Below are 16,040 nucleotides of genomic sequence, written 5' to 3'. Positions count from 1 at the left end.
CAACAGCCCCAGCGAGGAGGAAGCAAGGCGGCTGGTGTGGCCCAGGGTGCCCAGCGGCCGTGCCAGCCCCCACCCATGGCACTGCCACGCACCGGTCCCAGCCCAGAGCCTTGGAGGAGGGTGGAGGCGGGGTCTGTCCTGAGGACTGGGCCTGCGACTGGACATATAGTAGTGACACAAGGCCTGTGCACTTGTTTCCATGGAAATGGGGGCGGGGCACAGGAGGCTTTGCCGCCTTCTGAGGCGGATCTTGCAGTGAGGGTCCCTGCCTGGTCCCTAGGGTCCCACTTGCAGTGGCGCCCCTGCCTCGTCCCCCAAGCCCCATCCGCTGCCAGGGCAGCCTCTCCACAGGACGCCCCCAGACCGCCCTGGCCACCAGAAGGGCTCTGAGCAGAGGGTGTGCAGAAGGGGCTCCACTGAAAGTGAGACCCTCAGGCCTCATCCCTGGGACTGGCGGACCTCGGAGATCAGGGACCCTTCACATAAGCCTGTGGCTCTGCTGTCGCTTCACATAAGTCACATCCCTGTCTGGCTGACCACCCCCCTTCCCAAACCACCCAGCCACCACCCGTCCCCCGGCTCCTGTTCCCTCCCCACCCCAGGGTCCCTGTCCAGTCCAGCCTCCTGGCGCTTCCCAGAGGCTTGGAGGACAGGGGGACCACGCTGGTGGACAGAGCCATGGAGGTAAACACCAAAAATTTTATTTAGTGCATTAAACTGGGGCGGGGCAATACCTTTTAGAACAATAGAGAATAGCTTTGTGGCTGCTCACCCCCAAGTGGGAGAAACAGAGCTGCTGCCCAGGCAGAGGGGACGGCCAGGGCCCAGCCCTGCCCCTGCGAGCGTCCAGGCCCAGCCGGCTGGGGGCTGCAAGGCTGGGGGTGGCAGGGCCCTCTGAGCTCGCCAGGTGCAACATCTCAGAGTGAAGGAGTGAAGACCACCGGGCAGGGCCGGTGGGCTGGGGTCTCCTCCAGCTGGCAGCTCCAGGAGCTTAAGGCATCTGTTCATGTGCTGGGTGCAGGGAGCGGGGAGTATAGCGACCTGCAGGGGCGACCTGAGACCCCCACCCAGCCCAACCCACAGAGGCCGGGGCTCCCTGGGAGGAAGTGGCGTGTAAAGTGCTTGGTCAGGCAGGGGGATCAGGTGATGGTGACACCCGGGAAGGCTGTGCTGGTCCCAGCAGCTCCAGGGCCCCCACCTAGGGTTTCGAACCCTCTGCAGCAGGTGGGGACTTCCTGAGCTGGGAGGGCACAGGGTCACGGGCCCTGGTGGGCTCGGGGTCAGTCAAGGTGCCGCTGGTGGAGACGGGACGCCCAGCCCACACCCTAGGGTCCGCGGCAGCCTGGCCTCTTGGGCCCCGGAGTCTTCTACTTGGTGTCCCGCTCGGGCCCTGAGAGGCTGGGGAAGAGGCTGGAGGCGGCCAAGTGTAGACGGCACACGGCCCCCCGGGGGGGCGCCCCAGTGGCCGGGCTCCAGGGGACCCGCAGTGACGGGCGGTCCACCGGGAGGCCGAGGTGGCACAGGTGCAGGCCGGGGGGCACCCTGGGCTGGCCACGCCGCCCCCATCCACGGCTGCAGGTACCGATCCGCCCCCTGCGGGTTGCAGCGTCCCGTGAGAGAGAAGCAGAAAGGCGGAGGTCAGCAAGGGGCAGAGCTGCCCGGTTCAGGGTCTGAGGACCCACTGGCCTCCCACACATGGCCAGCCCCTGCCCCGGTCCCCCAGCCCCTGAAAAGCTGTGGATTCCCGACGCCCCCACCCCGGACACTTGCAGGGGGAACGGGAGATGAGTTCCAGTCCGCGCAGCTGCAGGACGGGCAGGCACTCCCTGCTCCTGGGATCCCGGGGCCCCTGGGGCAGCTGCAGTCCCAGCTTCTCTCCAAACGTCCTGTTACTGCCAGGGATGACGCAGACCCAGGGAAACCTCACGCTGGTCAGCCAGAGAACCACCGGCCAGCCCCCACCCCCCAGGCCTCCAACTTGGCTTAAGTCCACGGAAACGCCCACGCAGAACGTCCACGCCCAGACTATCTGCCACCACCTCTCCCGGAGCCTGACGCCCTCTGCCCCCGCCCGGAGCCCCTGGCCTTGCTCAAGGAAAGGATCGAAATGACTCTTTTTCTTTTTTTAATAAAATTATAGATATATAGATGTAGATATAAAAACATAAAACAGACACAACGCAAGCGGACGCTGCCGTGTGCTTACTCTCGGGTCCCTGGCGCCAGACAAAACTCCGACCCCTCCCCGATGTGCTTTCCACGTGGGCGCCCAGGCTCCAGCAGGGCCTGGACTTTGCATGCCTCGGGTGGGGGTCTCCAGTTTGCAGGGAGGGGACTCGGGGTCGCGTGGGCCCCCTGTGGCGGCATCCGGCCTCCTGTGCCCGCTCCCCCTGCCCCCATCACCTCCCACAAGAGCATAAAGCAAAGATTAAGGCTTCAATTAAAGCGAGTTTCCGGGCAGTGGGGGCAGCGGGGGCCCGAGCGTGAACACATGGGACGTGGCATGGCAGCTCAGCGCACAGACACGGGGACGCGCCCACCAGCTGGGCGAGACGAGACACACGGAGCCAGGACCCCACCCACAGCTGGCTGTCCGTCCGTCTGTCCATTTGTGCACCTGTCCGTCAGAACCCAGAGCAGTCCCGAAGCTGGGTGCCTGTGGGCCGGGCCTGGACTCCCTGCAGAAGAGTGGGCCTTGCCAAGCTACAAGCTTCCAGCGGGTCCCTGAAAGGCAATGGTTAGGAGCAGCTGGGCGGTGGGGCCCTCGGTCTGGGAGGATGGCCAGGGGCCCAGGCCTCTCTGTCCATCTCTGGGCCACAGTGACCCATGTGTAAGGGAAGTGGGTAGGGACTGGCCTGGTGACAACCTGTGCAGTCCACGCCCCCTTGCTGCCCCAGCTCGCGGGAGCAGGGCCACCAACACGCAGATCCTGCAGCCTCATGGCCCTTGGCCCAGCCGTGCCCTGGTGAGCAGATGAGTGGATGCACGGGCTGAGGACGAGGGATAGGCCCGTGGAGGCGTAGTTCTCCTCCCGCTGATGCGTCCACACCAAGCCTGGGCCTCCTCTCCCGGGGTAGAGAAGTTGGGAGGGGGGCAGCCGCTGTGGGGGGGGGGTCTTGGCTCCCATGGCACCACGGCGACGGGTGGCAGTCAGTCCTCACACCGAGATCTCGTATGTGGTCCCACCCACGCCGGACACCTTCTTAACGAGCGTGTGCCGGGCGGGGCTGGCGGAGGGCCCTGGGGGGCCGGTGGCAGGCCCCAAGCGGGCCAGGCCCGGGGACTGCCCATTAAGCTTACTTGGGGGGGTCTTCAGCTGAGGGTGGTCCCTGCATCAAAACAAGCACACACACGCACACACACGGTGAACACGGGACCATGGCAGGACAGGGGCCAGCGGAGGCAAGAGGACAGAGGACACAGACACAGACGGAGCACTGGGCAGCCCCTGCCTCTGACCCTGGACGGTCCCACACGGAAATGGGTCGGGGAGCAGAACCTGCCAGGGGAGGGCCGTGCTGTCACAGGACAGACAGATGTCAGAATGGCTGCCATCCCCTCCCAGGCCTCTCGGCACAGACCACAGAACACAGGGACGCCAGGTGGATGCTGGCCAGGCGAGTCCCTAGACCCTGCCCTGTCCTGGTGCCCTGAGCTGGGAAGCCCAGCAGTGACGATGTGGCCTCTTCCCTGCTCCCTCCAAGGGAAACGAGGGGCTGCCCTTCTGCCCTCCAGCCTGCCCAGCACTGACCAGTAGCATGGACCTCGCTGCCCAGCATTCATGCAGGCAGGAGCCCCTCCCTCCCTGGGCTGCCTCACAGCTGCCCCCTCTGGGCCTGTCACACGCACAACAGGAACCTCCTCGTCAACTGAGCCTGTGCTCACGGCAGCCAGGTGAAGCCCTGGTGAGCAAACGTGCCCAGCAGCTGCTCAGCTCTTGTACGTGGGCCTGGGACCAGCCTGCCCTTCTGAGACTCAGTTTGCCCATCTCTGAGCAGGGAAGCCCTTGCTTCCTGGGGCTGTGTGCCCCCCGAGGGCCAGGACCGTGGTGCCCAGAGTGGCATGTTTTGCTGTGGGAGGAGGGTCACCCAGACTTGGCCTTCTGGGCATGGACAGTGGCATCATCTCTAGAGGAAGAACCCTAGGGTCCCCCACATGCTGGGTCTGTGCCAGCCAGGGGAGAGTGTGGGTGTTGGGCTCAAGATGCAAATTCTCCTGCCCCTGGTCCCAGGACATGCCAAGGCGCCCTTGGAGCCGGGCTACCCTCACACTGGCCGCCAGGATCCTCCAAAGTGGGTGAGGCCCACCCCCCTAGGTAGCCTCAGGCCTCCTGGGCAGCCCCCACGTGCTTGGCCAAGAGGCCCTGCAGGCAGCCAGACACCTGCCCTGTGCCCAGCAGCTGACCGCACCCTGAGCACCCACCTCTGCACAGACAGCGAGGGCGGCGGTTCTGGGAGCTCCGCTTGGATGAAGGCGACGGCTTTGGGGCCCACGTAGGAGGGCGAGCGGGGAGTGCTAGGTGGGGACGGAGGGACCTGGCGCACGGGCGACCTGTGCGAGCCGCTGGCAGGCCGGGCCCCCGGGGCGCCACTGTTGGCCAGGTCTGCCTGCAGGGAGGAAGAGGAGGTCCGCGGCGCTCGGCTCACGGCGCTGGACAGCGAGGACAGCGACGCCTGCAGCGCGGGGTTGCGGGCGCCCCCGAAGCCGGGCCCGGCCACCAGGTCGTCCCTGGAGCTGCAGCGCAGCGCGGGGCCACGGGGGCCCTCAGACAGCACGCTGGCCTGCTGCAGGCTATAGGAGCTAGGTGCGTCGTAGACGCCCGAGTCGCCAAAGAGCGAGTCAGCCTGAGAGCGCAGCAGCCGCTCACGCTCCTCCCTGTCCTTGCGCTCCTGGATGGAGGCCATGATGGTCCTGGACAGGTTGTCGTAGCGCACAGGCGAGGGCTCCCGAGGCCGCAGGCCCAGCACGGGGCTGAAGCTGCGGGGCGGGGGTCGTGGTGGGTCGCCCGCTGCACCCGCGTGCAGGTAGGGTGAGCGGTAGCTGGCTGCGCCAGCTGAGGGGTGGGCCGGGCACGTGTGGCCCCCGGGAGAGCCAGGGTTTAGCAGGCTGTCGTAGGACAGGCTGCCGTTGCGGTTGGGCAGTGCGTGGGGGGCAAAGAGGCCACGGTGGGGCGTGGGGGGCCCACCCTCAGAGCGCAGGGGCTGCAGGGCCACGTGGTCCCCGCCCCGCCGGCTGGCGGCTTTGAGGCTCAGGGAGCGCAAGGCGCCTGAGAAGGTGTCAGCAGCACTGAGTGGTGGGGAGGGCGGGTAGGCCGCATGCAGGCCACTGGGCGGGTAGTCAGGGACATCCAGGCTGGGTTCGGATGCAAAGTCCAGGCTGTGGATGCTGTCCTCCCCGAGCGTCAGGGAGTCAATGCCCGTGACCTGCAGGGGGAGATGGCACACATCCATCTTGGCCCACCCACCGTGCCCTGCCCGCTCACCAGGTGCTCTGTGCCCACTAGGAAGTTGCAATCCCGGTGGCATCAGGGATGGCGGCAGGTGCAACCGACGAGCTGTTCCCAGAAGCTCTCTATCCCCTGCGCCCCACGGAGGGAAGCGGGGAAAGGGTGGAGCAGAGCCGGGGGCCCCAGTATCTCTCCAGGGAAGGCTGTGCATCTGCTCCAGCCCAACTCCCCAGGGAGAGGAAGGGGCCTTGGGGCAGGCTTGGGATCAGGACCTCAGAGAGACTTAACCACACAGTGACCCAGGGCCTCTCCCAGGCAGCCCACGGCTGAGGGTCTGGGCAGGCAGTGCAAAGCAGACAGCAGGGCAGTGCCCTCAGAGCCCAGCAGCCCAGGGGGTAGCCACAGTGACAGAGAGGGACCTTTTTGATTCTCCGTGATTCCAGGCACACAGACTTGGACTGGGACAAGAGCCTGCAGAACCTCAAAACCCAGAAGGCGCATGGGTGGGGACAAATGTGGCCTCAGGGCACTTGGCCAACCAGCCGGACCCTCCATGGGACCCAGGACAATACCAGGAAGGAGGCAACCCACCTAAGCCCCCTCATTCCAAGAAGGGCCACCGGACACTGGCCAGGGAGGCCCAGACTCACTGCCCTGACCAGCAGGCCCCAGAGGCAGGGTCAGGAAGGATATCAGTCCTGGAGGGAGTTCCCTGGGAGAGAGGGGCTGGTCCAAGTGTGCTGGCTCAGCCATGGGCCTGCCCTCTGGTGGCATGAAGGAGGCAGGCAGCCTGGGAACCTCAGGGGTCTGGGTGTCTGCTCAGGCCGTCCGCTGCTCCACGTGAACGCAGAGAATAAACGTGCTTCCTCAAACAATCTCAAATTCCTCTGAAGCCTTCCCGAGGGCCCTGAGGACCTTACAGAGTGACTAATTGTGGAATTCCAGGCATCCTGGCACACAGTGCCCCCGGGGGCAGCGCCTAGAGCCAGCAGGCAACACTGGCCAAGGGCTGGGTGGCTAGGACTGCCTGTGCCAGCCCCTCCCAGGACACCTGGCCCTGCTCCCCTCTACCAGCCCCAGCTGGGATGCCCACACCCTCTGTGACCCAGGCGGGTCTTTCAGGGGTGAGACCTGGGTCGTGGCCTTAGATAGGATTCCTTGGGAAGTGGCCTCCAGGGTGTGGCGAAGTCTGGGGGCGGGGCTCTGGAGTTTCCCGGGGTCCGGGGGGCGGGGGGGGGGCTCTTGGGTGGAGCCTGCGGGGCAGGACCTCGGGACCTCTGGGCAGGGCCAGGCCTCCTCACCTGCTCACCCGGCCCACAGAAGGGCGCCTTGGTACCCGTGGGAAAGGCGGGCCGGAACTTGTACATGGCGGGTGTCGGGGGACTGGTCCTCTGCGCCGACAGGGCGCTCTCTGGGGAAGATGGACCACTGTCAGACTGGGATCAGTCTGTGCCCCTCCCTCCGTTTGGCCGCCCCCGCCTCACCAGCACTGCCGGGGCGTGGGGTCTGCAGGTCGCTGCCAAATGTGCCAGCCTCCGCCTTGGGGGGCAGCGGCGGCCCCAGGTCCAGCGGCTTCTCATCCAGCCGGTCCAGGCTGCCCTTGGACTGGGAGGGGGCACGGTCAGTGGTGTGTAGGGTACAGGCCACGGGCAGGGCTTAACTGGGGACTCCATCCTGAGGCCTGGGACCTAGACTTCTCCCCGATTCCACCCAGTCCTTCCCCCTTCTACTCTTAGGCCCCTCCAACCTGACCACTTCCCACCTCACCCCATCCCTTACCCCACCCCTGGGCCCCCACCTTGCTGTGGCCCAGGCCAGCCTTCAGCCCGTTGTCACTAAGCTTGACCTTGAGTGGTGCAGCTCGCTCCAGGAGCTCCGGCCGAAGGAAGGGCGGCTTCAGGCGAGCGGCAAGCGGCAGCCGGGGTGGCTCCACCACATACCTGCACCAGGGCCAGAGGGGTCAGTGGCCAGGGCAACCTGGCCTGAATGCATGCCAAGGGCAGGACCCCACCTGCCAAAAGCAGAAGTGGATCAGGCTGAGGGCCCATGGCTGCCCACCCCAAACCCCGAGGAGGCCCACTGGACACCCGCCGGGCCTCACCGGGGCGCCAGGGGGCTGCACAGCACGTGCTCCACGTTCCCATAGCAGCCGCGGGTGAAGGGGTTCACACCCCCACGGAACTTCCCCGTCACCTGTGGACATGGGACCCCTCAGCCAGCCTGGCCAGCCAGGGTCTGGCCAAGGAGGGCAGGGGGACAGGCAGGGACAGCAGGGGTTCCGCAGAGGTGAGTTGGGCAGGGTTAGCCCAGGGGTGCCCCCAACCCAGGTCACCAGGGTCTGCCCCTGCTGTGGAATTTCTGGGCTCTGATTCACTGGTGGCTGCAGTGCCTACAGATGGGGGCAAGGAGGGGGACAGGGCAGGTGAGACCCCACATGCCAAACCCCACCTGGGGTCTCCAGGGCCAGAGCTTCCCCTACCACAGCTGCACAAAGCCGAGGGCCCCGGCCCTGCCCCGCACCCCCCACCCCAGTCCCTGTGCAGCCCTGGCTCCTCGCTCAGCCCATCAGGGACCCTCCCATGCCCAGCCCCATCACTGCATGGCCCCACCCAGGGTCTGCACCTGCTCATTGGTGGTGCGGCCCCGAGTGACCAGCACCACGTGGAAGCCAGTGAGGCCGATGACAGGGATGAAGAAGAGGCCGGCCACACACATGACGGCCATGCTGGCCCGTTAAGGCCAACGGCCGTGGGTGAGGATGGAGCAGGCACCTGTGGACAGACTACCCGCCCCTCCCCACCGCCCGCTCAGGGAAGGAGACCCACTCCCTGGGGACTTCTGGGCTGCCGACCCACCCCTCCAAGCCTCGACTTCCCCTGTGAGAAGCGTCCCCGGTCCACACCGCCTTTGTGGTCAGGCCAAGGATACGTGATGGTGGTGTGCGCGGCGCCCAGCCCCTCGGCGTGGTTCAGCACGTAGACCAGGCCGAAGGCTACGACGCCCACCATGTGCGCACTGAGCGACAGCAGGAACAGGAAGAAGTAGCGGTAGTTGCGGCGCCCAATGCAGTTGTTGACCCAGGGGCAGTGGTGGTCGAAGTCCTGGGCAGGAACAGCGCGTCAGGGCACACGGCGGGCAGGGGAGGAGGGCGTGGGCTGGGGGCGGGGCAGGCGGTCACCTCCACGCAGTTGTCGCAGACGCTGCAGTGGGAGCAGCGCGGCGGGCGGTAGAAGTGGCAGGTGGCGCACCATTTCATACGGACCTGGATGCCCCGCACATCCACGTTCTTGTACAGCGGGGCCCGGAAGTCATCCTCCTTATCCTCGTCCTCATCCGCTGTGGGTCGGGGGCAGCACGAAAGTGACTTCCCTGGCAGGAGAGCCCCTCTCCAGCCAGCCCTTCCCACCCACCCCCCACATCGCCCCCAGCCAGACTCTCTTTTGTCAGCCACTCACACTCTAGCGAAAGTCAGCCAGATGAGCTACCCCAGCACAGGGCCCTACCTCGGGGGAAGACGCCAGGGTCCATGAAGGTGGCCATGCTGAAGTTGGCCAGCACAAAGAGGAAGAGGATGCCATTGTAGACAGGAACGGCTGGGGACACAGCTCGTGTCAACCATGGGCACCTGTGTCGGACAGCAGTGCAGAGCTGGGTCTGGGGGTGTGGCAGGTGTGTGGGGAGGGGACGCGGGGCAGAGGAATTAGGCTTGGCCACACGCGTGCAGCGCTCAGCATGGCAGTCAGGGAGACCACTGTTGCCACGGGCCCACTGCTTCTCTACTCAACCCTCAGGGGCTGTGCACAGGCTCCGTGTGTGCCAGCCCTGACCCAGACACCCCTGAGCGCCTGTTAGGAGCTCAACCCCCCGTTGAGCAGACTGAGGCTCAGGGAGGCCCATAGGCCAGAGCCAAGCCGCGTCCTCCTGCCCCAGCTGGGAATCGTTCCGGGTCCCCTGCCCTTGATGGGGAGACAGGAGACAGGAGGTGGGAACCCAGGATGGGAAAGGAGCTGGCTCTGCCCATGTGCTCTGACGGGTAGAGGCCAGTGAACTGCCGGGCAGCTCAGGCCAGTCCTGGGCCTCACCCAGACCTGTCCCCAGCTTGGCAGGATCCTGTTGCCAGGGAGATTCTGGGGTGTGGTGTGGGGAGCCCCAATCCTCGGTCAGTAAATGCATGGGGGGTTCTTCCCTGCTCTTCCCTGAGGGGTGCAGTCTCAGGGCCTGGGCCCTGGGTGCATCCCCACCCAGGCTGCCTCTTCTTTTTAATTTGTCACCTTATTCTCCATAGGGCAGTGCAAAATACTTGGAGACTAAAAGCATGGCGCCTCCCACCCCTCCGCCATCTCTCATCACCCCTCGCCACTTGGCTCCAAGGCTGCCCCCTCTTCCATGAAGCCTTCTCAGATTGATGGCTCCCTGCAAAGGTCTCACACGCCTCCCTGGTGGACACTCTGGCACAGAGAGCATCTTCCTCAGGACTGGAGACTCACCAGTCCTCAGGCACATGGCCTGTGACCCCCTGCCCCAACTCTGTGGTGGGTTTCTGCCCACTAGGCTGCTACGAAGCCCCTCTGGCTTCAGGCTCACCATCTCTCCCATGGCTGCTGTGATAAGCAGGGGGCACCCAGTGGGTCTGCTTCCCTCCCCGCACTCAGGCCCTCTGTGTAGCTGGGGGGCCGGTGGGGATCCCCTACACCAGACTTGACCATGTGGACAGGGCATTGTGGCCACCTGCAGAGTGAGTCGTGCCCGTGGCCCTGCCCGCCCCCATGGCATACGCCGGCCACACTGGTGCCCACGCCTGCCTTGGCCAGGAGCCAGCCCTGCCACCCCAGCAACCACCTCCATGGTAGCGGAACTTCTCTATTTTTAGTGGAAAGCAAGAGGCTATTTAAAGATTCCGCTCCCACGGCAGGCAGCACACTCGGCAGGCTGGGAGCCGTGAGTTGCCCCTACCTCTTCTCCAGAACCCGCCGTGGAAGTGATGCATAGTCTGAGGACACGGGGTCCTCTGCCAGGAGGCCTTCCTCCACCACCCCTGACCAGGCGGCCCAGAGCAGATACCTTCCATACTCCCCACCCCTGCACGCTGGAGCCTGGCGTGCAGACAGCGCTCAATGTATGTTTGTAACCTCCGATCCAATGTCATTTGGCAGGATGATGGTGGGTCCCTGAGGCATGGTCTGCCCAAATGGGTGGGAGGGGGCTAGGAGCCCAGATGCCGGTTAAGACAGGTGAGAGAGAGCCAGGCACAGCCAGAACCTGGGAGAGGTGGGCACCGCGGACCCACCCTGGTGCTGCGAGCCAGCTCCCCACGCGCCTGCTGGGAGGGCTGACCATGTAGTCTGTGCAAAAGGAAAGTGTGGCTCTCAGGCACCTGCACTGTCGCACACTGGGGAGCCAGCCTGCTCTCGAGAGGAAGGAACCGGCCAAGAACGGACAGACGCAGACACGTGCAGCAGGCAGGCTGGCGCTGAAGGCGGGAGGACGTGGGACGGGGGCCGAGCACGGCCCTTCATCATCGCCCTCCAAGTTTTACCGGCAGATGTTGAGAGCCCACTGCCCACCGGCCTGCTCAGTGAACCATGCATCCCACCCTTCAGGCTGGGGGGCGGCGCTTCTGTCATCCCCATTTTACAATCAAGGGTATCTGAGGGCTTGTCACCCAAGGCAGGGACTGAACCCCCGCCCCGGAGGCCCACACTGTTTTGTCCTCCCTGGGCCTTGATGACCCTGAGTGACACAGTTGGGGCTGGGGAGAGCAGCAGCTGCAAGGTGATGGAGTAACGCTTGCAATGAGGCTCTAGACGGCCTCTACCCAGGGTGGACACCACCCACCCACTGCATGCGTGGGCAGCACATACCAGGGAGGGCAGGGTGGGGCTTTAGCCTGTGCTGGGCAAGTCTGGGAGGGCATGGGTTCTCTGACTGGGACCTGAGCCACTGCACCCTCCACTCACCACCTCCAGCCCCCCAGGCTTCACTCAGACCCAGGATCAGGCACTGGCACGCATTCTGCCCCCCCATCCTCACCCCAGGGGTCTCTACCCCCAGGCTGTGCCATAAGAGGGGCTGAGGCCTGGGTCATGCCCAACAAGGGCTAGCTCACTAGCCAATGCTGCCAGGGCCCAGGAACGGCTAAGTAGGGGAGAAGACAAAAGAACACACGCACATCCACATGAACATGCAGGGACCCATGCATGCACACGTGTGTAGCACACATGCAGACACACACAATGCTCCAGGCGTACATGTGTGGATACTGCACAAGCATGCATACACACACGCACATGTGATCAACACAAAAGGCACGTGTGTGCTGACGTGTGTATGGATATGCACACTCGTGCACACAATGGCACATTTGTACCCTCATTCACACACAAACACAGATGCAGACTTGCCCCTCCTCCACTGACCCACACACCCCAGCCCTCTCTGGACATCTCTCAGCTCCCTGTGGGCTGGGCAAGTGTGAGGATGTGTGAGGACACGCGAGCTCCGTGGGCGAGGCCTGGCAGGCAGCACTGCTCCGGCCGCCTGAGTCTGTGCCAGGCTCCAGGAGCACCTCTCTGCCCTCAGGGATGACACCCCACTCCCCTCCCAGGGAATGGTGTGCTCCAGGCTCGCCCTGCCAGGCAGGGGTTGTACACTGCCCACTGGTGGCAGACACACTGCAGGCCCCTCCCCCGGGCCGGCCCCCCTCCTGAGCCTCCACCATGGCCCAACCTGGGCCGGCGGGAGACACCGCCCAGCAGGATGGGGTTCTGCAGCGTAGCATGCTGCCTCGGCTAAATGCAGAATGGAAAATTTTAACTCAGACGTTTTCACTTAAATCAGGTTCTTCATTAACATTGACTAATGAAGCTCACACACGGGACACCCGGAACCAGAGGGTCTGCGGCTACTCTGCCTGGTCCAGCCAGGCAGGGCCTCTGGCCACATGCACCCACCCTACAGACACCCAAGCGGATGGGGAAACTGAAGCTCAGGGGACCAGGGGTACACACAGGAAGTCCTGGCAGGGGACTAACACCAAGTGTCCCCCTCCCCATATGGTCCCTGCCAGCGGCTCCATCCACCTAGGCCCGCCGCAGGCTGGCTTGGTCTTGGACTGGAACTCTCACTGTCCTAGGCTGGGCCTTGTGGCTGACTGGGCCTCTAAGCATAGGGAGGGCTCAGGCCCATCCTGGGCACCTGCCATGACATCCCAGAAGTCAGCCCACTGGCCCCAGACAGAGACAAGACAGCCCAGTGTCGGCCCCAGGCATGGGTATCCCACCAAGCAGCCCTGGCCCTCTGAGGTTCACAGGGTCCCTGTCGTTCTGTAAGGTGGCTCCAGGAGGAGGAAGGGAAAGGGGCAGAGACCTGGCCTCGGCACTCTCGGACACCTCCCAGCACCTGACCCGGCCTGACGCTGAGCCTTCTGGGGTCCAGGGGGACAGAACTGTACCAAGAACCCAGGAAGGCTTCCTGGAGGAGGAGGGCCACCAGGAACCTACCCTGAGGCATGCTACCCATCCTCGTGGGGGGACACCCCCAGCTCTGGGCCTCCTCCCTACACCCCAGTCTTTCCTGGTGACATGTCTGAATGTCCTGCTGGCCGAGCCCCTCAGAGAGCTGGCCCAAGGGAGGGGTCTTTGGTCCTCTAGGCCTGGGCTCCCCACCCTGAGTGACACCCGGAGCTGCTGCCTACGTGGACCTGTCTCAAAGGAGCAACTCATATTTACTGAGTATAGAGCGGGCGCCGGGGACCACTCAGCTTCCAGTGAAGTCCAAGGAGCAGAGCAGACAGAATCCTGTGGGGCCCCGAGGGCAGGGTAGGAAGGGCCCAGGAGCAGGTGTCTGAGTCTGCAGTGGGCCTGGGATCAGAAACAGGGCAGAGGTGTGGGTACCGGGGTGACGAGAGGCCTGTCCCAAGAAGGGGACTGCTTGGCCCCCTGCTTACCCGGAATCAGCCCACTGTGGGTGGTGTCATTGGGCCTGGGCTACCCAGCAGACCCCCTCAGGAACTACAATGCCTTCAGAACTGGGCTGGGCACCAGCCAGGGTCCTCAATGGCCATTCAGCCAAGGAATGTGGCCGTGGGGTGCAGGGATCCCTGTTCCAGGGGGCGAGTGAGGGTCCCTTGGCAAGATGATTGCTGCACCTGGACGCCGGCTAGCATCCCTGCACCTCCATCTTCCGCATGGTCTCTCAGGCAGAGTGAGTCACTCAGGGCAGGATGCAGGGCACACCTGTGCTGCCCTGAGGCAACCCCGAACCTCTCAGCGCTGGATCACTGAACCCAGAACCCAGAACCCCAGCAGTGAGAGCAGAGGGAGGGTAGGCAGCCTCCATGCCCAGCCCCTAGGGCAGGTTGAGTTCACAGGACAGTAGGGACCCTCTGAGATCAAGGGAAGGCTCAGGACAAGCACCCTTCAGGGGGCCTGTGTGTACCTAAGGGGAGAGGAGGTGGGTGAGCTCCCTGGGGTGGGGTTGATCTCAGTTGCTTGTTGAACTTTTCCCCAGCGTTTCACAAGTTCTCATTAGAGAACACATATTCCTTTTAAAGTCAGGACAAATGCTGAATTGCATTTGGGGAGTGAGAAACCAGAACCAGCACGTGGAGGCCAGGCTGCAGGGAAGCAGGGCCCAAACTCCCGCAAGACCCCTGCCCAGGCCCCACCCTCCAGAAGCCTCAGCGGGACGCATCCCACCTCGGCCCGCGCCCGCTGCCCACAGCCTCATAGCCAGCAGCATCTGAGTGACAAGAACAAGTCTGCTCGCCAAAGCCAGAAATAAGCCTGTCCACACAGGCCTTTTTTAAACATGCTGTTGGCAGCCTGTGGTGCCCACCCAGCCCAGCCTCCAGGTCGGGGCTCGCCTACCTCCAAGGTGCCCAATGCAGCCTTCCATCCTTGTGCTGCTGCCCTCGCCCCGGCTAAGGTGAAAGGGTACCCGGCTGGCTTCTGCCCACCCCCGCCTTGGAACAGATGCCCCACTGGCTGCGGCCACCCCAAGTCTCAGGTCCCCAGGAAGGCTAGAGTGGTTGCTACTCTGGTGACCTGGCTGTGTCCCAGCCTGGGACTTGTGGCAGGAGGTGGTCGCAGACCTGCATGGCTGAAGCCTGGGGTCCCCAACCCTTCCCTGTGCCTGAGGAGCCCTGGGGAGGGGGGTGGCACAACAATGCAGAGGGAACTGTGGTCAGCGCCTGCCCTGGTCTGCACGGGCCCGGGACCTACCTGCCCTCTGCCTCAAGGGTCCCAGCGCCCACTGAGGCCAGTGTCCCTGGGTGTGGCCTGACCTGGGCCTCCAGCTGTGACCACTGGACCTTCCTGAGAAGGAGGTCAAGAGAAGGCAGAGGGCACTGCCAGGCCAGCGTCGGTGGTGGCCATGGGGCAGGCACGTGGCAGCCGGGCCAGGCCACACCTACGCGGGAACTTGGCTCTGGCCTGGGGCCGGACGGCTGGGAGGGCACTTGAGAGTCGTCCTTGGCTCCTAGCAAGGAGGGCTGGTGGCTCTGGGCGGCCCCCCTCCCCTCGTGGGGAGGGCAGGACTGCAGCCACACCCTGGGCAGCCCCCGCACGCACTCCCTTGCCCGGGCCAGCGCCTCGCACCCAGGGCCTGCCTGGTATGCTCACAGGGTGGCCATCGGACACCAGTGTTCTCACACCCAGGTCTCACCTGTCCCTGACACCCCAGGAAGGGCACGCTCGTGGCATCAGCCTTGGTCCAGAGTGGGGTCTCACATTGCCCACGGCCCTGGTGCCCCAACCCAGCCCAGCCCGCCAGCCCAACCCCGGCCCTGGTCCCTCCAGGCCGCGTCCGCCGCTGTGCGCAGCCCTGCCCCTTCTGGCCCCAGCGCCGCGGCCGACTCACGTGAACACGAAGAACAGGGTGCTGGAGCCGACCAGCAGTGCGGCCGCCGTGGCCACCGGGATGTACTTGGCGGGTTTGAGGCGCGTCCCGGGGCTGCGGGGCATCCTGGGCACCGCGCCGCCGCATCCCTCCCCGGGGCCGGGCGGGCGGGGCCGGCTGGACGGGCAGGACCCAGGCAGCAGCGGTGGCAGCAGAGGAAATCCCACCTCCCGGGCGGCGGCGGAGACAGCGTGCTGATGTCAGCGCGCCCCTTAAGGTGGACCAGCGGTGAGGGGCCGTGGGGCCGGGCGGGGCCCCTCGCGACAGCCGGCCCCTCCCACCTGCCCGGCCTGCCATCTCCCTCCTCCTCCTCCCTCTGAGCTCGGGGCAGAGCCGGCGGCGGACCCTCCCGCAGCGGGGCCTCTCCTCCAACTCCAGGCTGGGAGCCCGTGACCCTCAGAGGCCATGCGGCCGCCGCACACCTGAGGTCTTGCCCACCGGGGTACACACGGCGACCGCCAGGCCTCCTGTCCCCAGCCCACAGGCCGCGGCGCTGGAGCATGTAGGTCCCTTCCGGGTCCCTGTTTGCACAGATCTTTCCCTAAACACCTCGGAGCTCTTCCTGGGTAGGGCCTGGCCCCTCCCATCTGGAGGAACACCCCGCCCACCCCACCCCACCCGCAGCATTTATGAGGGTGGGGGATTGTGACACTGCAGGGGCACCTTGGTTGTTTATCCCCTGCCCACCTCACAGCCC

The 16,040-nt window shown here is 65.1% G+C and overlaps 1 protein-coding gene across 5 annotated transcripts; it reads right to left on the bottom strand.

Annotated features, from left to right (window-relative positions):
- Positions 1-731: 731 nt before the first annotated feature.
- Positions 732-15,446, bottom strand: ZDHHC8 (zDHHC palmitoyltransferase 8). 5 transcript variants are annotated; one of them, XM_082668311.1, is made up of 11 exons: positions 15,305-15,446; positions 8,950-9,071; positions 8,625-8,782; positions 8,375-8,547; positions 8,069-8,171; positions 7,548-7,639; positions 7,245-7,386; positions 6,931-7,051; positions 6,748-6,857; positions 4,423-5,423; positions 732-1,593 (listed from the first exon to the last, which is right to left on the bottom strand). In XM_082668311.1, the coding sequence occupies exons 1-11, from the start codon at positions 15,406-15,408 to the stop codon at positions 1,368-1,370; spliced, it is 2,352 nt and encodes a 783-aa protein (XP_082524437.1). In that variant the 5' UTR covers positions 15,409-15,446; the 3' UTR covers positions 732-1,367. The 5 variants fall into 5 exon arrangements, with proteins under 5 accessions (XP_082524437.1, XP_082524436.1, XP_082524439.1 ...); XM_082668310.1 differs by lacking the exon at positions 732-1,593 and adding an exon at positions 2,109-2,678; XM_082668313.1 differs by lacking the exon at positions 732-1,593 and adding an exon at positions 2,109-2,678 and having other exon boundaries at positions 8,709-8,782.
- Positions 15,447-16,040: the final 594 nt, after the last annotated feature.

Source organism: Grampus griseus (assembly GCF_964374135.1).
Source record: "Grampus griseus genome assembly, chromosome: 12".
NCBI lineage: Eukaryota > Metazoa > Chordata > Mammalia > Artiodactyla > Delphinidae > Grampus > Grampus griseus.
The sequence above is the reverse complement of the archived record's forward strand: the minus strand, read 5'-3'. Positions and strand labels throughout refer to the sequence as shown.

Coding starts and splice junctions, on each gene's coding strand:
- ZDHHC8 (XM_082668310.1), bottom strand. CDS start 15,408: ATGCCCCGCAGCCCCGGGACGCGCCTCAAACCCGCCAAGTACATCCCG. Junction 7,052..7,244: donor CTGGCCTGGGCCACAGCAAG/GTGGGGGCCCAG, acceptor GCCCCCTCCCAG/TCCAAGGGCAGCCTGGACCG. Junction 6,858..6,930: donor CCCACGCCCCGGCAGTGCTG/GTGAGGCGGGGG, acceptor CATCTTCCCCAG/AGAGCGCCCTGTCGGCGCAG.